Here is a 25697-nt window from a genome sequence, read left to right as displayed (position 1 = left end):
GAGAGAGGTGGAGAGAAAATGCTCACAAGGAGGGAGGGGGGGAGAGGAATGAAGAGTGGTGGGAGAGGGCAGTGCATAAGCTGGTCAGGGAAGGAGTCATGTGGACAATGACAGAAGAGAAAATGGAAAAGGCAATGTGAGGCAGTGGCAACAGGCTTCTGAATGGCACGTGTAGTGAAGCAACTGTTCAGGTCATTTGTGTTGTGGTGCACAGCATGTTCAGCAAATGGATTGTCAAGTTTGCAGTTTGACACAGTTTGCTGGTGGCCATTCAAACAAGTAGATAGTTGGTTACCAGTCACACCCACAGCACAGTTTCCGGTAGGTAGTTATCTGCATATTCATTGGTCATAATTGCAACTTCTTGCTATGATGCAGAATGGATCAGTAGTGCACTTTCTGAGTAAAGACTATGGCAACATGATCGTATTAAGCTATGAGTTTTTTAAATATAAATTAACATACATTGATTTCTACATAACAATCTTCAATCTCCTCCCCCCCCCCCCCCTCCCCTCCTCCCAAACAAAACATTATTACATGTTCACAAATCCTTCTATAGAGTAAGAGTTATCAAGTAAATATGATTTTAGTTTGCATATTTACTTAATTGTATTATCTATTAAATTCTTTACATCATTTGATAGATGAGTACTCCTTTCTGTTGTACGCTAAGGCTAAATGAAAGAGAGTGTAGATCATTTCTCTTTCTAATATTACAGTTATGGATGTTACTGTTGCTTTCAAACTGAGATTGACTGTTGACAATGAACTTTATAAGGGAGTAAATGTAACATCAGGCTGTTTTTGGTATCTGTAACTCTTTAAAGAACAGTCTACAAAAGATTCTAGCACTAATAGCACATATTATACTCATGTCACATATTGTCCTTATTGCACACTATTGTGCAACAAACACTTTTTCTCCTCAGTAACAAGTTACCTCACAATATGATGCCATAAGACATCGGTGTATGGCCCTCTTACAGGGCCTTTCTCTTCCACAAGACAGCAGCTGGTTATAGTGAATATGTAATCTGAACCATATTCAACTTAGTATTTTTCACATAAACAAAGCATTCCAGAGGCAACAAAAACTCTGATCACAAGTGCAGATCAACCCCTAGATTTGTGGATAGATCCAGCAGAGACATTTAATCACTGAATCAGAAAGCCATCATAACAACCTAACATATAACTGTACAATCCTTTAGTTGTATTTACATGGAACTGAAGGAGAGAAACAAACAATAGAAAAAAATGGAAATCAAATAGCCAAGTAGGAAATGAAAAACAAGTGATATATGAGAAAATTAATTACAGTAAAATATTTAATTTTAATACAGTGGTCTTTTGACGGCAGCATTTGAGTGTCTGCATTGGACGTGATGTGTCCCTTGAGTAGTTTCACTTATCAGTCTACCCATGGGTAAGAGACATAAATAAAGATAGAGAATGGCGGTGAAAACAGACATTTGCTGCACATTTTGTAGAAGAGGAGCAGGGAATTTTTACCCCAGTTATAAATACAATATTTACATTAGTCACTCTAGCATTTCAATGAACAACTGCTGCATGTCATTTCCCTCTCATGAAGAATTCTTCAGTAAGGTACTTGCTTGGGAAACTTATGAATTGTGCCTGTGTTTGATGCCTTATATCATACAACCTCCATCTTCATATCATCTTTAAAATCCTTCCTGAGCTCATATATCTGAAATGAAAATAAGTAAATTACATAATGAGTATGAGCGAGATAAATGTAAATACCTCATAGCATTAGGAATGCAACATTGTTAACACTTTGTAAACCAAGCCTGAGCATAGCTTGAACCACAACTTTGAATAGAAATGACTGTGCCAGAGTACAGATTGGGGTTGGGCTGCGATTTTCTCAACACGCAAGCTGCCTATTACTGAAAAGCTGTACTTATGTCATATGAGAACAACATACGGACACCTCCTGACCTGCCATTGACTGGTACTGCCTTCTATTGTCGATTTTTAGAATTTTTTGAAAGAAACGTAAGCAAGTGTAACAGCTGCTGCCATGAATGGCTAAGCCATAATGATTGAATTGATGTAATTTTGTGCTTGTACTCACTAGGTTTTGCAGTTTATTGCAATTCTGCTACAAATGTGGTATGTTTGTTGAGTGAGCAGGAAATTTTGGAAGCTCAATACAAAGAAATTGCTCAATAATTCACCTCACACATTTTTCTTAGGGCTATTATTATATTTTCTGTGAGCATCATTTTAAAATCTGTAATCTAGCAAAGAGTTCAAGTAAATATGAAAAATATATCTTGAAGCTCGGCCCATTTTAGTATGTATTATGCTTGAAGATACATCAATTACATATGTGCCAATAACACTGTAAATAACAGCATAAATGGCAGGTTTCCTAGGCTCAATATTCTTCTAAGTGGACAGTCTCCAAAGTGTTAACAGATCTTATAATGAATCACATAATACCTGAATATACGCCTCGGTCAATGTGATCATCTGTGGAAGTATGTCGGTGACATGAAGATCCTGCATCTCATACCACTTGCCACTTCCCTGGAATGATAACATAAATACATGAGAGATTATAGTTAAATTGTGAGGTATCCCTTTCTTAACATTGTATTTGTACTGCTGCCACCCAACATCATTATAGGAACCGAGAAGATGGGGCAAAATTACTGTCACCACTGTGGCACCACTACCTAGATGGTGTTTGTCATCACAGTACTGGAAACTCCAGTTGCAGACAGGCATATAGTTAAATGACATTTAGACATAAGCTTTCAGCCACAGCAGAAAAAAAGAAATACGCACATAAGTAAGCATACTTCATGCACACGACTGCCATGACCAGTTCAGGCCAGAAGCTGCCGAAGTTGTCAGTCATGTTTGTGTGAGGTGTGCTTCCTTGTGTCTATGAGTGGTGTGTGTTTCTCTTTTAGTGATGCAGGCTGTGGCTGACAGCTTTGTGTAAGTGTCTTTTAATTGTGCCTGTCTGCAACTTAAAGTGTCTCCTCTACGGTAAGTAGCCATCTATCTTTCCCTACATTATTGATATTTCTACCTGAAGTTTCCATTGTTTGACTAGTGGCATATTGCAAGAGAATGGTCTTTCAAAGAGACTCACAAAATCAATCAAACAAGGGGTCCAAGTCCAATGGAACACCCTGTTAGACAAGCTGGTTTCAGTATGTGACACTCTGATCAACAATGAGGAGTGGATGCCACCAAAAGAGTTAAGTAGACTTCAGAATATAGATGAGCAGACACTAAATGAGCTTATCATGTTCTCCAAGCCATTCAAGGGGGCTAGTAATGATCTAGAATGAGGCAACTATCCAGCTCTACATTTGATATTTTTCTGGCAGTGTAAACTTCTGGATGAGCACTTGAACCCTAATGAATCAGACAGTAATGTCATGGCAATAATTAAGATGCAGAAGTTACATGAATAGAAGGAATGACAAGATTAAACTGCACTTGTACCATAAGAATGAAATATTTGGGTGTCCCTTATATCATTTTCTTTTGATGCTCAGCACTGAAGACAGAGATAATGTTTTCAAAGAGGTTGGTGCTCTGTGCATAAATATTTCAGGTAAGTGGACAGCTATATATGCCTACTATTTTATGTTGCTGGAACGTGATTACAAGTGAATGTTGCTACAAACTGCAATCTCCGTTCTATCTAGGTACTCGTGGTTGATACAAAAATATGTCAGGCCCATTAAAACTGCTGCATCCATTGAGGTTTCAGAGGTATGCAAGAAGTTTGGACAACGCAAGCTATTGCCGTACTTCTCAATCACAACTACCAAAAAAGATGCAGAGACAGTGGAAATAACATGAAAAGACAGTATCTTCCCACGCACATGTAGCTAAGAGAGTACTGTGTGTTAAAGTCTCAAGTGGATCCGCTGAGAGTAGATTCTGCGCTGCTGATTTGGTTGTCATGAAGTGTCACAGTCAACTGGATCATGAGGTTGTGGATGACATTTTATTGGTTCAAAGTTACAATTATCTATTAAACACTTGTGATGTATATTATTTCATTTTCGTACTATTCAGATATGTAATATTATGACATAATGTTACTTAAATTTAATCATTATTTCCAACTGTCTCCTAAAAATGTCTAGTTGGTGGTTCATCATCTCTCAGCAATTTCTTTGTAAGTTCTGATAGCCTACTACACAGCATTGTTGCATTACTTGTAATGATGCTCGGTTGGTTTTTAACCCACGCAGCTAGGAACAAGCATTTTAAAGCAATCTCTATGGTTCGGCAAGGTAGAATGCTATGTACAACATAATGGAATGAGACTACCAGTATGTACAAAGACATCAGTTCCTTCAGTTTTTGTATTCTTTTTATCATTGTAACTTGTGTTTATATGCTAATAGCAGGTTGTGTAGCATATCATTGATTTCTGTAATCTTTTGAAGACTACTGTAAATTTATTTTAATATTTAGCCACTATTCAGAGAAACTACCTCGTCCATGTATTCTGTTTTCTTGTACTGTCATTACAGAGTCAGTAACTTGACAAAAGTGTTTGTTTGTCAACATAATTGTTAGAATTCCTCTGAATAAAGAGCACACATTAAAATAAATTTACAGCAGTCTTAAAAAATGCTGTACTGAAATATTCTCTCTCTCTCTCTCTCTCTCTCTCTCTCTCTCTCTCTCTCTCTCTCTCTCTCTCTCTCACACACACACACACACACACACACACACACACGCACAAGTGTGCACACATGCATGCACCCCCACTCTCAAGTGCACAAACGCGTGTGTGTGTGTGTGTGAATATTTCATTACACCCTGAGCATCTGTTCATCTTCAATATAGTGAAACGCATCTCTTCAGCTGTAAAGTCTCTGATTTAAATATTTTTGGAGTAGACAGTACGGACCAAAAGAAGAAAAAATGCCTAGTAGCTATTGGCTCTAAAATACACATCTTGAGAGCAACGAGCACTTGTTCATCTTCACTACTGTGAAATGCATCTCTTCTACTAGACAAGAGCCCATAGCTCTTAATGTAGGTATTTTAGAGCCAATATTTGCTGGACTTTTTTGTAACACCATCATGGAATCACCCTATACATTACCACTACGAGACAAGTCATTTGGCCACACATGCGAATCCAGGCAGGTTGCTGTAGATGTATATGCATGTGGTGTGTGTGTGTGTGTGTGTGTGTGTGTGTGTGTGTGTGTGTGTGTCTCTGCAGTATCAATAAACAACTGCGAGCTGCCCTGTATTTGCATGGTGGCACTAAATATCCATGGCCAGACACTTTGTCTGGCGTAACGGGGGTAAAGTATATACACAAATCTTCCTCATGAATTAATCTGTAGCTGAATAAGTATCACAGTCCCTACAGTAGTTCCTGAGATTAGATTCCACATAAAGACAGAAAACCACAGCGAGGGACCTTAAGTTATAATATGTAGAATAGTTGTCATGCGCAACTGTTGCGTGTGTAGCGGCAATGCCGAGAGTCTTCGGTTATACCTGCAAAACTATTGTACTGTCTCTCTTTTCCATGTTGATATAGCACACTTATATTTGCCAACGGACTCAAGTGACGTGTTGTCAGTTACATGGGCAGTAGCGGAGACTGGCACGTCGAGTTTCCGGGGATGGTAAGTTCAGAGATGATAATATAGGAACTGCTGGTGAGTTTAAAGTAAGTTTACACAGCTCATTTTTGATCTCTAAGAACTACTTAGGACCTGTGTCATTTGCAAATCAGACTTTGAACATTTTGTGATTAGTCAGATCAACTGCAGCAACTGCTAACACAAACTTAGCAGGGTTATCAAGAGCTAATGGCAGCAACATTACAGGCCATGCAAGTATTAGCAAATGTTACAGGTACATATTTGTGCCACCCTTGTTCATGGTGTGGCATGTACAGCATTTTTATCTAGGTTGGCAACAGCCAAACCAGGTTGGCAAGATTTCCTCGTCCCAATGTAGCGGAACCTCTCTGCTTCAAAGTGGTTTATCTGCGTGAATGAGTGAGCTTTGGGAGAGAGAAGAAAGTTGGCAGCAGAGTATGTAACAATTTTTCTGACAGAACGGAGGACAGTAAACTGGTTGTCGCAAGCGGAGCTGTAACGTTCCCTGGCAAACTCACATTATTAAACAAGAGTTTATTTGTACCATATACGCCGCTCTGGGCAAGTTGTATATATCGTAATTATTGAACAAAAAATATTACTGAATGTGGTGTAAAAGACATTTGTTATTCTCCTTATATTTTTTGTTGTAATATTTCTCTGTATTTAGGATAGGAATTTTTCTGTATTTATTATGTGATTGTAAAATGTGTCAGTATTTGCGATAGCAGAGATATATATAAAATGTTGTCAGAAGAGAATAATATCGTCAATTTGCAAAGAAATGTTAATAGTCAGCAATACTATTTAAGCACAATGCATTATGTATTCTTTGGTCTTCTCTGTACAGAAGTCATTGCGGTAGGACACTGTGAAAGAGTTTTTTACGAATGGGTAGACTTCTTTTGTCTCTGTCTGGACTTAGCCGCCATTAGACGATGCGTTACGAATTAATGTGAGTTGTATTGTTGTTTGATCAAAATATATTAGAGTTTATCAAAAGTGTGAATTATTTATGTAAATTAGCTTGCCCACGTCATCTATAAAATTTCTTTAAGAATTTTTCAGCATTTTTTAGCGGTGTTGCTGGGCTGTGCCGCGACCAACAATAGCAAACCCGTAAATCGGGAACAGATGCATAAAAAATCAATGGTGAATTAAGAAATTGTTCTTCTTTTTCAGTGATTCTGTGGCTGATAAAATTTGAATTAATTATACGTTTGTGCATTCGTAGGCGGATAGCTAATGTTAGTTAACATTGAAATTTAAACAGTTTGGTTCTTTCAAAATATCTTAAATGTGTAATGAAGTAGGTTTGATCAGTGATAAATGTCGGCTTGGCAATAATTAAAACATTTTCTGCTAATAGAGGTAATCTTGTGTTCTATGGCTAGTGCCGGGATAAAATTCAGTAAAAATATTTAACAAAAAATCCACTGCATCAGGAAAGTGTATGCCAAGGCCGAATGATTTAAAGGACCCAATTCTCAACCTAATATTCTTAACCAGTTCATATGAGTTCACGTAAATATTATTTTTTCTTTAAATGTACGTAATAATTAAGTAAGTAAAAATTTTTTTATTACCACACGAAAATAAGAGAGTGGTTCTACAACAAAGTTCGCACGAAAGAAAATTAACTTAAAAACAACAGATAAATTTTATTATTCTTCTTTAACGAAATTTCAAATCAATCCCAATCATTTCGATAGACGATTTCGTTAAATTGGCGCCCATCGTGGGGCTCGAATATGCAGTGGCCACTAAATACCCGTGAGATAACTAGGGAATTAATATAGTCGAACTTTGTTGCAGAACATTTAATAATTTTTCTACGTATTGTATGTATTGCATAACCAATATTGTGTGGTAATACCTGTGTATGATTTTTTGCATGAGAACACTATGTACCCAGAGGCAAGCTGAAGAAGAGAGCTCAATATTTCGAAAAATTAATTACCTACCACAATATCAGGGGGCAGCTGCACCCAAGATAGATCACCAAAAGGTAAAGCTACAGTGTAGTTGTCCTGTGGGTAGTAAAGTAGCCTCAGTGCAGTGTTCTCGGATCATTAGTGGTGTGCTTGTTGTTAGTAAATTGTTTTAAAATAACAGGACATTTAGGTAGTTAGTCATTGTAGTATATAGTAAGTGTGTATTAGTTAATGTCCATTTCTTGTGTGATTATGTCAGTGAAACCTGAGTGTTAGGATATTTAGTTCAGATTTTATTTCTTTTGTTTACTATGGTTAGATTGTGTAGTCAGAAAGATATCAACATGGATAATGAGCAACAGTCAGTAAGTAGTGATACCGAGTTGGAAAGTGGGACACAAAGTAATGTTAGTGACGTAGTTCAGGAAGTACAATGTGAGAATCTGGGGGCAGAAGGACAAGAAATGTTGCCATTGCCACCCAGTGATTCAGTTGATAGCAGAAATACTGTGCCATCCGCAAGCACTGGACACGGACCAGAGAGTGGTGAGGTGTCAGAAGTACAATCATTAAGAGTTATGTTCGAGCGCATGCTCAATTTCCAAGCTGAATTTGTACGTGTGCAAGCAGAGCGTGATAGAGAACGTGATGCTAAACAAGCAGAACGCGATAGAGAACGTGATGCTAAACAAGCAGAACGCGATAGAGAACGTGATGCTGAACAAGCAGAGCGTGACCAGAGATTGGTAGCTGAATTTGCATGTATGCAAGCAGAACGCGATAGAGAACGTGATGCTGAACAAGCAGAGCGTGACCAGAGATTGGTAGCTGAATTTGCCAAACAAGCAGAGCGCGATAGAGAACGTGATGCTAAACAAGCAGAGCGTGACCGACGCCTGCATGAGAGGGACTTGCAGTTGATGCAAACTTTAGAAGTTATGCAAAGTGAGATTGTTAGTTTGAAACAAAAATATGAAACCATACCCAAAACGGTGCAAGAATTAAGCGAAAGAGTAGATAGTGTTCAAGTGGCTAACGCCAATATAGTAGAGGAAATCAGTGTCCTGACTAATAGGGTCGAACAACTAGAAATTGACACAACTCAAGTAATTGAGAACAAAGTGATCGAACAAGTGCACAAAGTAGAAAATGAAGTCATAAAAGAAATAGATCAGAAAGTGCACGCCGCAATTGAGGCCAGAGATGTGGGCTCAAGTGCGGATGTGCAAGATCTAAAAAGGATAGTGCACAAAGACATTCCGCTGTGGCAGCGGAGTGTGGACCGTCGTCTTGCCGAGATGGAGCTTAGCTTGCGGCATGACGAGGCACGGGCGTATGTCACGCCAGCCAGGTCCAACAATGATAGGCATATAAATACTGCAGTAAAAAATTGCGACTGCGAGACAGAACAGGCAACCAATGTAAGCGAAACAAATAAATGTCATTCCAAAGTAGTGATTGAAGAAAGCTTGATTAGGAACCGACAGTTTCAAATCTTTACAACGGAGAAGAAATCTGTTCACCCTGTAGTGTTTATCAAGGGATTTAGAAACATTTTGCCTAGCGTTTGGAGTCATACCCAGAAAATACAGTTCGTTATGTCTTACATACAAGGAGATGCTGCATTATGGGCAACCGAAGCAGCTGACAGTTGTGATACATATGAGCAATTTGAAAAAGCATTCTTGGCCAAATATTGGTCAACATGTATCCAGGAGAGATTACGGAAGGAGGTATATAATCCAGAGCCGTATTCTCCACGACTAGGCAATTTGCGAAAATATTTCGAGAAGTACATTAATAAGACCCGTTACTGGGACGAACAGATTTCATCCCGGGATTTGATCAGGCTTTTGAAATCACACTTGCCGATACATGTAAAGGAAAAACTTATACACGTGCCTGAAAATGATATGGAACATTTCTTGTCTGTTCTGGACTCAATTGACCTGATTCAGGAGGACGTCAAGGCAGCTACTGAACAGGCTAGAAGTAACGGAAACGGTTATAGAAATGGTAGAAATAACACGCCTCCACCAAGTAATGGAAACGGCGGAGGTAATAATAGGAGACAGGAGTATGCACAAAACGGAAATAGAGGTAGAGACCGGAACGGCAATAGTCCAGCGGTGAATAATGACCGGAAAAGGAGGTTCGATGACCGGTATGAGACAGGCCCACCAAGCAATAATAGATGGAAAAATGCCAGGGGGCCGAGCAACACTAATACTTATAATGATGCAAACCGAACTTGGCCGCAGAACCAGAGGCCCAGTCCGGACCGGCAAAACAGTGATAGATATGACAATAACCGACCGCCACCACAAAATGCGCCAATTGTGCAACCGTGGCGGCCGACGCAACACAACGTGCACATAGTGGAGGTCAGTGACACAGAGCAGCCACGCCCATCCACTAGCAATAATTCAACAAACTAGATGCAGCCGAGATACGCTCTCCATCGTCGGCTGAGGTTTGGAATGAGAGCAGCCCAACACAGAACAAAACACCGAACAAAATCTGTATCCTTAGGTATAATGACGGGGTACAGATGGGAGATGAATTAATAACTGAACCATCCACGTGCATAAAGGAGCACAAAGACAAAGTACAAGCGATAATAGAGATCAAAATTAACATAAGGTGTAGGAATCAGTGGATACTACATTTAGACAATCATTGTCTAGGTCAGAATCTCTATTATCCTGACGTACAAGATGATCAATTAAAAGCAAATGTGGACGCACTTGTGAACAAAGTATCACAGTCCGAAAATTTGAACTCTATGCAACAGCAGGATTTGGTACAGTTATTATCTAATTATGCAGATGTATTTTCAGAACGACCAGGAATTGTTAAGGGATATCAGTACAATATCGAGGTAAAGCCTCACAAAACTTACTGTCGAGCCTCATACTCCATTCCTTGGTCCAAGAAGGAAATAGTAGCTAAAGAAATAAGAAAACTGATCGAGTGGGGAATAATAGAACCGTCTTTGTCCCCTTATAGTAGTCCTTTGGTGGCGGTAGCAAAAGCAGACGGACAGGTACGGTTAGTACTAGATGCGAGAGACATAAATGAAATTATTGTACCTGTTAGGACTCATCCGGAAAATCTTGATGAGCAAATTCAAAAATTTCATGGAGTGCAATATTTGACATCTATTGATATGAGAAGTTCTTTCTGGCAAATCCTGCTCACACCCGAGTCGAGGAAATATACTGCATTTATATTTGGGGGAAGGAGCTACCAATTTAGGGTACTACCTTTCGGCCTAAATGTAAGTGCAGGAGTTTTTATAACAGCCCTCGACGCGTTTTTAGGTCCGGATTTGCTGCAAAGGGTAACAGTGTATGTAGACGATCTAGTGATTGCCACTGCCACCTGGGAGGAGCACGTAGAACTACTGAGTAAAGTCTTAGAAAGGTTTAAGCAAGCGGGAGTAACAGCGAATCTTGATAAATCCAAATTTGGACGTAATCAGATTAAATTTCTAGGTCACATAATAACACCACAAGGCATCAAGCCTGACAGCAAAAAACTTGATGTAATTCGTGGGTTTCCTAGTCCGAGAACTAAGAAACAGCTCAAAGCATTTATAGGTCTAGCATCTTTTTTTAGACGGTTTGTTCCAAACCAATTAATGAATAACGAATCTTTATTGAGCCTGTTGCGTAAAAATGCGCACTGGGTGTGGACAGAAGAATGTCAACGCGCATTTGACGCTATCAAAAACGCCTTGGTGAATGCAAACATACTGCGACACCCAGACATGACAAAAGATTTTTGCATAGTGACAGATTCGTGTTCATACGGTCTGGGCGCTTGTTTATTTCAGTGGGACAGGAGCAACGACCCCACAACAATCAATGTAATCGGATTTGCCAGCCGCACACTAAACAGCTGTGAGAGAGCATATTCCGCTACCGAATTAGAGGCTCTTGCAGTGGTTTGGGCGGTAAAGAAATTTAACTATTACATCTATGGTAAAGAAGTCAAAGTATTCAGTGACCACCAGGCTTTGAGCTATTTAATGACTTGCAAATTATACCATACCCGCTTGCTAAGATGGAGGTTAGCATTACAGGAATATAAAATTAAAATCATGTACCTTAAAGGACAAGATAATGTTGTAGCAGACGCCTTGTCGAGGCTTCCACTAGGGCAATCCTCAATGTCAAATATTTTGGGACAATCGGAGGAGTATCGAATACTATTAGTACAAGATAAGGTACATAGGAGGGACTTTTTACATATGTGTAAAAATATGTCCATATTGCAGGAAACTGATCCGATTTGGCGAGATATCATTAGTAAAATTAAAGAAGGAACCAATCTTAAAAGTGTTCAGAATTTCAAAATAGTAGATAATATTCTGTATTATAAAACAGGTGTGTCAAATGACCATGGAGTCGTGTGTATACCACAACAGGCTATCCCAGCTGTAGTGTGGCACACGCATTTAGCATGGGGTCACGCTGGGATAGGCAAGACAATAAGGATTTTGTCCAAATTCTGTTATTTTAAGGGGATAAGCCAGCAGACTCGCACCATTAGCAGGACTTGTCCTCTGTGCCAAAAAGCTAAGTTTCAAAATAAGTCCACAAGGTTTGAACTGCATCCTATAGTGCCTCATCGACCACTTCAGTTAGTATCTATAGACATAGCAGGACCCTACCCACGAGCCAGGGGTGGATTGAAGTACATTTTAGCGGTGTATGACCTTTTCTCTAAATATTTAAAAATATACTGCCTTAAATCAGCCACTGCTCGTGGAATAGTTAAATGGTTAGGGAAGGAATATTTTACACAAGTGGGTAAGCCTGAAGCGATAATATCGGATAATGCTTCCTATTTTACAGGCCATACCTGGAAAAACTATTTACATGAACAAGATATAAAGCATATACTAATTTCCCGTTTTCACCCACAAGCAAGTTTAGTAGAGAGAACATTTGGAGAGTTAAATAAATTTTTCAGGTTATACATTGCATATAAACACACAAGATGGCCAGATCTGATACCTAAGTTTGTAGAAGTTCACAACGCAACCCCGCATGCTTCTACGGGGTATCCACCAAACGAGATTATAATGAATAATAATAGAGTTTTGAATGAGTGGCTGGCACCTTTGCCTAAGGTCCCAGTCATTCCTGAGCCTAAGGAAGAGAAGATAAGAAAAGCAGGGTGCAACCTTACCAGGTGCGCTCAGAAAAGGAAAGAAAAATATAATCGACATGTGACGAATAACCAAAAATTTAGTGTTGGGGACTTGGTACTCTTACGCAATCATCCTAAGTCCTCGGCATCCTTGAAACAGAATAGCAAGTGGCAATTGGTGTACAATGGACCTTTTAGAGTAGTAAGTGTGCCACATGAGTGTAGCTATCTCTTAGCAGATCCCCACTCAGGGAGAGTACGGGGACTGTATCCGCGTAAGGATGTAAAAGCATTCCTACAGTAAAAGACTAATAGTCCTATGTGGACACCATTCTTTTGTAAATAATGAACATTAATGATGTGTGATCTTTAGAGATAATGTACTAGTGTAGAAGTGTTTAGTTATAAGAATATGATTGACTTTCTCATGTGTATGGATATTTGTGTTATGTACTCTTTTAATTTGTGTTATCTAGAACATGCTCTAAATGTTTGCACAGATAATCTGATTAGTGCAATTATTTGTAGTGTTAAGCTGTGACAGAGTTCAATCAAAAAGAACATTTTAGTAATGATTAGTTAGTGTACTACATAATTTTCTATGTGCCCAAATTTGAAATATTTCTTGGCACAATCTTCTCTATTATGTGTATGTATGTATATATGTGTGTAGCTGTCAGATTGACAGATTCGAACCCAGAATAATATCAATAATATGAGGCCCTGAGAACTTTATTATCTAACCAATGTTATTAGAGAAAATAATGCACCCAGTAGTGACCCGAGGGCACCACGGGAGGCAAACTTGTTGCAAATTTATGTAATGCAAAGTTACGCACAAAGAAGCTTCAATTGAAGCATGTGCAGATTCAAACAGTAAAAAAGAGCTAGCCAGATACAGTCCAAGTCAATTTTTGCCTACAGAGACTACACTGTAGTTACGTAGGACGTTGATAGTAAAGTATGACATGAGTTCAAAGGAGTTATTGAACAATATGCCTGAATCCAGCTGGAATGCACAAATAAAATCTACTCGAACACGAATATAGATGACTTTTGGGCAAACTAATACCAAATTTTAATATTTTGTTACCATGTACGCAAATATCACACCTTGGTAAAGAGTTACGAATGTGATATTACAAAAAAAAAAAAAAAAAAAAAATTTGCACAGCGGACATTGTAAATAAAAATAAAGGAACTTAAACAAAAGTGCAGTATTGTGCGGCAGAGACAGACAGTGACTGTTAAACCTGCAGCAATACGTCACGGAGTAGTTGAGTATAAGTAATAAAAAACTGTATCATCGCCGTGTGTGCAAGTGGACAAGAAACTAGCACGACACGAACAGTGAACCGATAACGGACGGTGGATCAAGTTAGTGTCAAACTTTAACTCTTTGTGTGTCAAGGGACGCTAGGAAAGCGCATTGATTACGAAGATACATTTTGTCCTAAGGTGAAAACTTGCGTGTGACTAATGACAAGTCATGACATGGTGAAAAATATTGTGTGCCCATAAAACGTGTTACTGTGACAACGAAATATTGTGCAAACCAGACTAGTGAAGGCCTACTGAGTAATAACTGCCACTAACTGTGTGCGTTCTTTCCCACAGCAGGAAAAATGCCTATAAGGATAGTACACTGTTTCTGAACTTGTTGCATGTTTCCTGGAGCACTGCAAGAAGACGTCGCACGGGCGAGCGGATATCCAACGCGCATCCGGCTACATCAGCTATGCAGCGGCCGCAGCAGCCCGTAGCAGACCAGACAGACAGCCACGCCCCTCCGCGCCGTAGCTGTCAACGCCGGGGGCGGTGACCTACACGGAGTCAGCGCGCCGCGCCGAGCGCCGCTCAACAATCACTCCGCACCTCTCACCAAATACAGCATTATTGATTTTTTTTTTTATGTTCACATAAACTGAATAACATGTCAATGACTTCATTTCGATAAACATTGAACATTTACTACGTAGGACAAGTGACCTTGTAGTGTATCACACAAATAATAGTATCACACACAAAAAAAACTTCAGTCGAACTGTATGTGACTGTGATATTGTGTAATTGTGTAACCGTTTGTGACGAACTGAATTTAATTCAAATGAATAACTGCATTTAATTCAAATGACCATGAACCAACTGGGATGGCTGGGCTCCGGCACAGTTTTGCCCAGGTTTCCTGTTTGCCTACGCCCAAATGGGGGAGCCATGAACTTATATAATCCTGGGACTAAATAAAAGAGCCATTCCGTAAAATATACAAGTGTAAAGAACGTTACTGGCACCATTGTGTCAAAGTGTAAAAACTCTTTGCCAAATGCTGCCAGGGGGCAATGTAACGTTCCCTGGCAAACTCACATTATTAAACAAGAGTTTATTTGTACCATATACGCCGCTCTGGGCAAGTTGTATATATCGTAATTATTGAACAAAAAATATTACTGAATGTGGTGTAAAAGACATTTGTTATTCTCCTTATATTTTTTGTTGTAATATTTCTCTGTATTTAGGATAGGAATTTTTCTGTATTTATTAAGTGATTGTAAAATGTGTCAGTATTTGCGATAGCAGAGATATATATAAAATGTTGTCAGAAGAGAATAATATCGTCAATTTGCAAAGAAATGTTAATAGTCAGCAATACTATTTAAGCACAATGCATTATGTATTCTTTGGTCTTCTCTGTACAGAAGTCATTGCGGTAGGACACTGTGAAAGAGTTTTTTACGAATGGGTAGACTTCTTTTGTCTCTGTCTGGACTTAGCCGCCATTAGACGATGCGTTACGAATTAATGTGAGTTGTATTGTTGTTTGATCAAAATATATTAGAGTTTATCAAAAGTGTGAATCATTTATGTAAATTAGCTTGCCCACGTCATCTATAAAATTTCTTTAAGAATTTTTCAGCATTTTTTAGCGGTGTTGCTGGGCTGTGCCGCGACCAACAATAGCAAACCCGTAAATCGGGAACAGATGCATAAAAAATCAATGGTGAATTAAGAAATTGTTCTTCTTTTTCAGTGATCCTGTGGCTGATAAAATTTGAATTAATTATACGTTTGTGCATTCGTAGGCGGATAGCTAATGTTAGTTAACATTGAAATTTAAACAGTTTGGTTCTTTCAAAATATCTTAAATGTGTAATGAAGTAGGTTTGATCAGTGATAAATGTCGGCTTGGCAATAATTAAAACATTTTCTGCTAATAGAGGTAATCTTGTGTTCTATGGCTAGTGCCGGGATAAAATTCAGTAAAAATATTTAACAAAAAATCCACTGCATCAGGAAAGTGTATGCCAAGGCCGAATGATTTAAAGGACCCAATTCTCAACCTAATATTCTTAACCAGTTCATATGAGTTCACGTAAATATTATTTTTTCTTTAAATGTACGTAATAATTAAGTAAGTAAAAATTTTTTTATTACCACACGAAAATAAGAGAGTGGTTCTACAACAAAGTTCGCATGAAAGAAAATTAACTTAAAAACAACAGATAAATTTTATTATTCTTCTTTAACGAAATTTCAAATCAATCCCATTCATTACGACCGATTTCGTTAAAGAGCACAGGTTTGGAGTACCACTATCTGTTTACTGGAGGTTACGCTTGTCAGACCAGTCATCGGCTTGCATGGGAGACGCAGTGGCTTACAGCAGACCGCCTGCATATAAAGTGTCTCTGGAACACACATGCCTGAACTGAAATTCAGCTGTTGTGTTGATTCAATATTTGCTACAGGTGTAGGAGGCAAGAGTGTATTGTATTTCTGTGGACTGACATAGCCTAATGCCGGAGTCTAATGGACCTGTTAATGATGAAGCAGTGGTCAGGTCTTGACAAGTCATTTATAAAAAAGAGAAGCTATGTTCCAGCTCAGATTATGGACTACTCAGTGAGCATTAACATATAGTGCTACAGTTTCTTTTCTAAAGTGCAAAACTGTTAATTGGTTACCGACTTGTTCTATGTTTATGTGGACCTCATAAATCAGGGTAAAAGAGGAACTTGTTTACTAAATTTGAAAAGTAAACACCATTGAAATTTATCATAAGATAAAGTTATGGTTGCTTTAGTAAACTGTGAAGTTTACTGATTTAATGAAGATGTGATTGGCTCCTTTCTAAGGTTCATTTCAGAACTACAATATTTTTTAAAAAAATATTTGCCTCTGAAAGTAATTATTGTTTCAGTGTTTAATAGTGTTACAAATAATTGTGGACAAATCTAAAGAGAAACTTTTGTATGGTCATCCGCGATAGTGGATCGGCTGAGTTGGATGTTCTGTGAGCAAGAGGGGATGGAAGGAGATGATGATAAAGTGCAAGGAGTTGGTGCGAACTTGCCAGTGACTTCCATATGACTCAAATGTCTCAACTTTTCCATGATATATCTGAATTCCAGGAAAGCAATGAGCACTTTAGGGAGAGTAAAGGAAGACTAGAAACGGGAATCTGTTCGACCATATGTTTTAAAGGACAGGGTACTTGCTGTAAGGTGTGGGGGAGTGGGGAGCCTAAGATTGTAGTACCTAGAGAATTGGTTCCTATCTTTTCTAAGTATTTTCACGAGTCTCTAGGAAGAGGGGGGGGGGGGGAGGCATTTAGTGGGTTTTGAAAAATCAGGGTAAAAATTAGATGGCAGCTTATCCCAAGTCAGCAAAACAGGGTCTTGTGTCTAAGACTGTTGAAAGGCCATTGCAAAAAATGTATGTTGCCTTTGTAAGGCCATTGCCTAGATCTAAGGTGGGAAATAAACGCAATCTGGTGTGTTTAGATGCATTCAGTAGTTTTATTTCATTATTGCCCACCCCTAATACAACCACACAGATGATAAAAAGTTGGAGAATATTTTCAGAACCATTGCACCTTTACACGTGTAGACCATCTTTATGAAAGTACCCATATTAAGAGGTATTAAAAAACTCTAATAACAACTTTGACCTTTGATTATAAACATCCCAAACTGATTCCACTCTTCATTAACACCACATTAATAAAACACATTCTACATTAGAACAATGAAAATAATCAATTATTGATAATGTAATGCAAATGGACAGATAAAACCCCATTCACCAAGCTGTGGCAGGGGAACACACACAAAAAAGGATTTAATGGTTACAAGCTTTTGGAGCCGTTGCCTCCTTCTTCTGGCAGAAAAGTTGAAGGGGAAGTAAAAGGGGTGAAGGAAAAGGATGATGATGTTGGTTTGTGGGGCACTCAACATCATGGTCATCAGCGCCTGTACAAGTTCCAAATCTTTCCATTTCCAGTCTCGGAACTTCTGGAATAATGAAGAAATGATGAGGGCAACACAAACACCCAGTCCCCGGGTGGAGAAAATCCCACCAGGAATCGAACCCAGGACCCTGTGAAGGAAAAGGACCTGAGAGGTTTAGGGAAAGAGGTAGAGTTCAGAAAAGTCACTCGGAACCCCGGGTCAGGGAAGACTTACTGGATGGCCTTTCCTTCTCATCCTGTCTGGTAAGTCTCCCCTGACTCAGGGTTCTGGGTGACTTTTCTGAACTGTACCCCTTTCTCTAAACCTCTCCAGTCCTTTTCCTTCACCCCTCTTCCTTCTCTTCAACTCTTCTGCCAGAAGAAGGAACCAATGGCTCCAAAAGCTTTTAAACCTTAAATCCTTTTATATGTGCATGTGTTCCCCATCGCCACTTGGTAAGTAGACTTTTTATCTGTCCATTTACATTACATTCAACATTATGATTTAGATTAATTGTGAAGTAAATAAGCACCCATGTGCTGTCCACATCTGACCCACAGTAATTTTATTGCATTGTGTGTATTTGGTTTTTAATGAGTTAACTGATACAAACCTTTTATAGCATAAAAATTCTCATCACTAACAACATGTAATGAAAAAACTGTTCCATAGTTTTAAATTGTATCTTAGCTATAGTAGTACAGCAGCTGATTCCATTCACATAGTTACCTACAGTTTTTTCCCTGCATAATATTAAACACTCCTTCCTTCTTTAGTTATTTGAAACTATCTTCTGTTTGCATTTTTGCCAATAGTAATAATGACATGAAAGCAGCTATGGAACAGAGTATTTCCAGTGATCAAGTGTTTCAGTGAACCATACTGACTTCTTATATCTATTCATATTTCTGGTATATGTGACATGTTTTTATGGAAAAAAATACTTTTGCTCTAAATAGTATACCAAGCCCTATTTTTAATGTATTTTTAGTTGCTACTTTTTTGTGTTTGGGTGGGTGAAAGCCAGTGAGTGGCTGGCAAACTTTGTTTTCATTTTGTAATTAAATGGAACGATTTTTACAAAATTTATATGCTGATTCAAGAAGATCAAAGACAATAATTACATAATGGAAGTAACTTACACAAATTATACCTCTACAACAATCCTTACATACCTTGTGCAGCACATGTACTCTGTATGTACCTTTGCCTGGTTCACCATCATGCACAATATTTGCCACCAGATCATATATTGTGTTGTTATATCTCTCCTTGACTTCTGGAGTAAGAATATCTCCAAAATCAACATTCCTGGAAACACAAAATTTCAATAATCATAAAAAATGTGTATGTACAGTGCACCAACAATCACATCACATAATACAAAGAAGAAATGTTTCAACAAATTACAATTATTTTACTTTGAAACATGTAATTAAGATAAAATATATCGACCTTCAGCAGATTATTCCTTGTGATAATTATTTGTCGGAAGTTAAAACCACATTCCCCACTGGATTCAGATTTGCTGAGGGCAGGAATTTCATGCACAACTCATTAACTGAAACTGGCATTAGTTCCCTTTCACAAGGAACACTCAAACCGAAAAGCACAACCCATGAAAGATAGGTTTCCAAGTTTAAGTTCTGCTTGCAGTAGTACAGAACATGCTTTTAACAATTTACAACATAAATAAAAAAATGTAGAAATACGTAAACACTGTATAGTCACGATATGGAAGCACGTGCTTGAGTGTTAATATTGGGAAATGTAGTACTTGTGACTGTTACAGTAAACAAGTCTCCACTGGGTTATATGGGAAATTTTCATGAAAAATTTTAACAGAAAGAAAGGATTATTAATTTTTGGCGATTTTGATGTAAATTTCTTGACAGAATACGACAGAAAAAGTGATCAAGTGCTGCTAGCCACTTATAATGTAGTATCAGTCATAAATTTCCCAATTAAGTTCCTTGAGATAGTAGTAGTGCTATAAATAATGTATTCATACAACAACAAGCAAGAAGTTAAAGAAGCAAATGCCTATTCTGTGGTAAACTGATTGTCAGTTCAAAATGCCCACTTAGCCATAAAACATAACTTCGTTCCATGGAAAGTTCAGGAACAACCAAAGAAAACAGTAAGGCTAACTAATGACAAAACTACTGAAGATTTTAAAGAAAGCTTTAAAATTGTTCACTGGGGTGAAGTTTACAATTAACCTAATGTAGCTCTAAATTCAATGTATTGCTTAATGGGTCTGAATCCATTTTTGAAAGTTGGTCTGCTAAAAAGATAATTAAGAGTAATAATGGGAACTTATTAAACAAATCTTAGATCACAACAGGTATAAAGAGATCTTCATATCTAAAAACGGACAGCTACAAAAAGTAATTACAGTATGCACAAATACTTTCATATCATAAACAATACTGAAACATATTAAGCAAAATTTGTAAAAGTGCAGGAGTATGCGCATCTTGTCATAAAGAAGATGGCATTATTTCTGTTGAACAAATAAGAGAATTGTAAAACACAATTCATGTGTAGCAATTATTTTTAATGATTACGCTTTCAAAAATTGGTGCAAATAGTTCAGAAGCAAAAGCAAAATTGTAGACCAGACAAGTGAAACAAAAGTCATCTAATGAAATAAAAATTCATCTTACATCCCCTTATGGAATAAAGAGAATCATCTTGTCTCTTAGAAGTAAAAGTTAATATGGAGTAGTTAAGATCTCCATGTCACTTGGGAGTGGACAGGTGGATTATGATCCAGTTAATTACAGGAAACAAGAGCATGTCATTTGTGGTAGAGGAAGATCCCTGATTAGCATTAAAAATATTCCTAACTGGGTATGGAGGTCAGACGAGTCTGCTCGTCACATTTTTAAGGAAACAAGTATCTTCTGTACCACATACAACATATTCAATAACTTTCGCTCATGGACTATCAAGAATGTGTGAATGTCTACAGATTAATGAAAATATATGACTCACATTCAGGAGAATGATGATCCATTGCCTCATCTGGCCATCCACAGTTTTCCTAAACCTCTCAGAACAAATGCATGGACATTTTGTTTGAAAATGACAAAAGCAATTCCTTTCCCAAATGTTGCTCACTCCAAAGGGTGTTCTACATTTGCTTCTGCATCCACTTGGCTACCCTGCAATTCAAATTTAAATGCTTGGGAAAGAGTTGACAGAACCACTCTCAGACTATTTCTTGACCTTTCCACTCTCAAACAGCATGTGGGGAAGAATAACACCTAAATCTTTCGGTGCAAATTCTGATTTCTCTTATTCTATTAACAACAGTCATCTCTCCTTAAGCAGATGGTAGTCAACCAATTATTTTCACATGTCTGCTGTCCATCCTATCTAGTAAGGACCCCACACCCCACAGCAGTACTCCAGGAAAGGATGGACAAGCACAATGCAGGCATTCCCTTTAGTAGTTTAGCTGTATCTTCTAAATACTCTGCCAATAAAACACAGTCTTTGGTTCACTTTCCACACAATATTTTATTTGTGGTGGTTCCAATTAAAGTTTTCTTAACTGTAATCCCTAGGTATTTAGCTGAATCAACAACCATTAAGTTTGTATGACTCATCTGTAATGAATTCCTTTTAATACTTTTTAGGGCTCCACGTATCAATAGGTAAACACTGAACCGTTGTAGGATCACTTTGTTGTCCATCTGTCTATCTGCCTGTCTGTCAAGACCTCTTTTTCTCAGGAACATATCAAGTTAAAATTTATGTTGGTGGTGTAAAAAATTTAAGTATCTAAACTAATGCAATAAAAAGACACTGTCATTTATGTCACGCATTTTGATACTCGCAAACTGACTCATCAAAACCTATAGATGAAGTATCTATATACACAATTAAGTTTGTACAGAACCCTCAGAGTGATAGTCCTTCTTGCACTTGTGTGGTCTGTTTTAGAATTTAAGCAATGGAAAGTCCTGGTTGAAATACCAACAGTTATGAAAAGGGTAGATTGCGATGAGTTGTAGACAGGCAAAACGAAAAGACTGTTGCACACTAAGCTTTTGGTCAAAGCTTCCTTCAGAAAAGCAAGGAAAACACACACATACATTCACTCAAGTAGGCACACTTCATGTTCACATGACCACTATCTCTGGCCACTATGGCCAGACTGCAACTATGGGTTCAATGAAAGCATCAAGTGGGAGTGGGACAGGGAAGGGGAAGGGATAGCAGAGAATGGGTAGAGGAGGGGTGGGACAAGAAACCGTGAACTGCACTGTCTGGAACAGAGTGCAGGGACTGGAAAGCAGCAGGACAAGGCTGTAGTGGCAGTGGCAGGAGGCTGTGAGAGGGAAAAGGTGGAGGGCATGGAACAGAAAATGAGAGGAGCAGAGATATGAAATGACTGATAGATGCTTTGGAGGACAGTAGCACTCAATGACAGTTAGGGGATGCGAATTGGGAGGAGGTTATATGACAGAGGAGGCAAGAACTGTTGGGTGGAGGTTGTGGGGACAGTATGTTACCATAAGTTGAAGCCTGGATGATTTTGGTGGCAAAGAATGTGTTGTAAGGCTAACTCCAATCTGCACAGTCCAGAAAATCTGGTGGTGAAGGTAACAGTGCAGACGAACCTGGTTGTGAAGTAGCCATTAAAACAAAGTATGTTACATTCAACTGCATGTCATGCCACAGGGTGGTCCACTTTGTTCTTGGACGCAGTTTGGTGGTGGCCTAGCTGGTAGACAGCTGGTTGGTAGTCATAACAATTTAAAAAGCTGTGCAATGATTGTGGCAGAACTGGTATCTGACATGGCTGCTTTGACAGGTGGCCCAGCCTCTTATGGAGTAAGGATAAGTCTGTGACAGGACTGGAACAGGAAGCGTTGGGTGTGTGGATTAGGCAGGTCTTGCATCTGGGTCCTTCACACAGATGTGATCCTTGTGGCAAGGGGCTGGGATTGGGATTGGCATAGGGATGGAGTAGGATTGTGGAGGTTGACTGAGCAAAACGGAAGACTACTTGTGGAAGAATGAGTAGGATCTTCGACAGGATGTGCCTCATTTCACGACATGATGATAGATAATCAAAGACATAAGAAAGGATGTGGTTCAGGTGCTCCAATCTGGGGTGTTATAGGGTGAGGAAGAGAGTGCTCCTTTGTAGCTGCTTCTTGGAGTTGGTGGGATGATTGGAGATGTTTGGGACATGGTATGGGAAATCTGTTCGCCAACTATGTCTGGGGCATAGTGCCTGTCTGTGAAGGCCTTTATGGGACCTTTGGTGTATTGGGAAAGGGAGTTCTCATCACTGCTGATACCCCATCCCCATGTGGCAGGCTGCATGGAGGTGGAGGGGGGGGGGGATTTTTTGGTGTGGAAGAGACGACGGCTATCGAAATGCAGGTGCTGTTGGTGGGTTTAATGAGGACAGAGGTGATTGTGGAGCCATCAGACAAGAGGATGTCAACTTGCAGGAAGGTTGTACGATGGGGTGAGGTGGACCACGTGAAGTAAATGGGAGAAAAGATGTTGAGGTTGTGAATGAATGAGGATAGGGTGGCTTGGCCCTGAGTCCAGATCATGAAGATATCATTAATGAACCTGGACCAGACCAGGGGTTTGGCATTTCTGGAGGCTAGACAGGTTTCCTCTAGATAGTACATAAACAGGTTGACACAGGAAGGCACCATCTGTGTATCCATGACTTTGCCACAGATTTGTTTGTATATCATCCCTTCAAAGGAGAAGTGTTGTGTGTTAGGATAAAGATAGTAAAGTGAATGAGGGATGAGGTAGTGGTTTTGGAGTCTGAAGGACATTGGGAGAGATAGTGTTCAAAGGCAGTGGTGTATAGGGAAGTGTTGTCAACAGTGACAAGTAGGGACCCTGGGGGTAAAGGTGAAGGGTCGGTGAAGGAGTTGGTTGGTATCTTTGGCATGGGAGGCTAGATTTTTGGCAATTGTTTGGAGGTGTTGGTCAATGAGGACTGAAATTCTTTCAGTGGGGGCACAACATCCAGCCACACTGGGGAGTCCAAGATTGTTGGCCTTGTGGATTATGGGGAGCACGTAGGAGGTAGATGTGCATGGTTTCATGGATTCAGGGGAGAGGTTCTGGGAAGGGACTAAGGCTTTAAGCAGGGTTGGAGGGTATGTTGGACTTCTGTGATGGGACCACCCTGGGAGAGTTTGTAGATGGAGGAGTCAGACGACTGGCAGAGGCCTTCTGCTACGCAGTCACTGTGATTCATAATGACACTGGTGGAATCTTTGTCTGCAGATAGGATGATTAAGTGAAGATCTGTTTTGAGGCTGTGTATGGCTGTCCTTTCTTCTGCTGTAAAGTTGGTGTTCTTAGGAAGAGACTTGGGAATGGAGAGTGACGCCAAGTTGGAGGAAGGAGGTGTGCCTACTTGGGTGAATGTGTGTGTGTTTTCCTTTCTTTTCTGAAGAAGACTTTGCTGAAAGCATAGTGTGTACCTTTCTTTTCTGAAGAAGACTTTGCTGAAAGCATAGTGCGTACCAGTCTTTATGCTGTGCCCATCTGCAACTCAGCATTTCATCTATAAGGTGAGTAGCAATCTATCTTTCTCATCCCATCACGGATTTCAGTTGTATGGTTCTGCCTAACAGTTTTCATTCCATTCCACAACCCTGTAACATTTTATGTTGTTACTACTCTCACTATTCTCTAAAGCATTACTCTACTCATTATCTCTTCTCTCTCTCTCTCTCTCTCTCTCTCTCTCTTCCCCCCCCCCCCCCCCCATCGCCTTCCAAACCACACATGCAATACACAGCTATGTGACCACTCAGATTGTTGGTGCAGCTTCTCAAGCTCCAAATTCTTCTCACCGATAATTAAATTATTCATATTAATCCTACTTCCTCCTTCATCCTCGTGTATCTTCATGTGTTATTTTCTACATCTGCTTGTGCCACACAAACTTGTGGACCTCTAACTAACGAAGGGCCCTAACTCCCCACTCTCATCTCTTATCCCACCATGTGAATATTCTCATACCTCATCTGTTCCGTCCTTTTTTCCCCGTGCTTTTATACATTCTTATGTATTTCTGCACATATTTTTATCTATTTGTGCACATTTTTCTGTATTTGTGGATATTTTTACATATTTACTTTATTTTTATGTATTTGTGAAAATTTTTACATATTTTTGCATCTTCTTTTATGTCTTTTGTGCATCTTTTTTTGTTATCCTACACACAACAATGTAATTCCTTCATTTGCCCATTTCCTATATCATTTCCTGTTTCCCTAACACCATAGCAGCCACAATGGACCCCTGCTCCATCTTTTAGCACCAGTTCAGAAAAGTACCTCACTTTCTGGCTAAAACCCAGTCTCACCTCCTGTTCCTTAAATGCTGCCTAAACCATCAAATTCCCCCCCAACAGCCTCACAGTAAAAATTCCTTTCTCTGGATCCCGCCTTTATCTCACAATGACTTTCACCTTTTGAGATTCTGCAAGTTCACAAACCTGGTACTACGAAAACACATCTACATGGCACAGCCACCCCAAAAACATCTTTGTTCCTTCTGAAAGATACTGTTACTGTGCAATCCCTTCTACACACATCACATCTCTGAAACTCAGTCCCTTGCTCTTCACCTCCTGGAAGAGAATTTCAGAAACTACCACTATTACCCAACTTGCTGACATCCTATTGCCTCCTTGGGACACCACCATTCAAGTCCTATCCCACCCAGAG

General features: G+C 39.1%; 1 protein-coding gene across 2 annotated transcripts in view; it reads right to left on the bottom strand.

Moving 5' to 3' along the window:
• Nucleotides 1–802: 802 nt before the first annotated feature.
• The window catches only part of LOC126416942 (U4/U6.U5 tri-snRNP-associated protein 2), a 67565-nt gene continuing 42670 nt past the window's right edge, over nt 803–25697 (bottom strand). For both annotated transcript variants that reach the window (XM_050084825.1, XM_050084833.1), the window contains exons 9-11: nt 19137–19272; nt 2476–2562; nt 803–1714 (exon numbers count right to left, since the gene is read on the bottom strand). In XM_050084825.1, coding sequence (XP_049940782.1) covers nt 1661–1714; nt 2476–2562; nt 19137–19272 — 277 coding nt within the window. In that variant the 3' untranslated portion in view covers nt 803–1660. The remainder of the gene's footprint in view (nt 1715–2475; nt 2563–19136; nt 19273–25697) is intronic.

The sequence above is a fragment of the Schistocerca serialis genome, chromosome 1, assembly GCF_023864345.2.
Source record: "Schistocerca serialis cubense isolate TAMUIC-IGC-003099 chromosome 1, iqSchSeri2.2, whole genome shotgun sequence".
Lineage (NCBI taxonomy): Eukaryota > Metazoa > Arthropoda > Insecta > Orthoptera > Acrididae > Schistocerca > Schistocerca serialis.
Note: the sequence above shows the minus strand (reverse complement) of the source record. Positions and strands in the feature narration are given on the sequence as shown.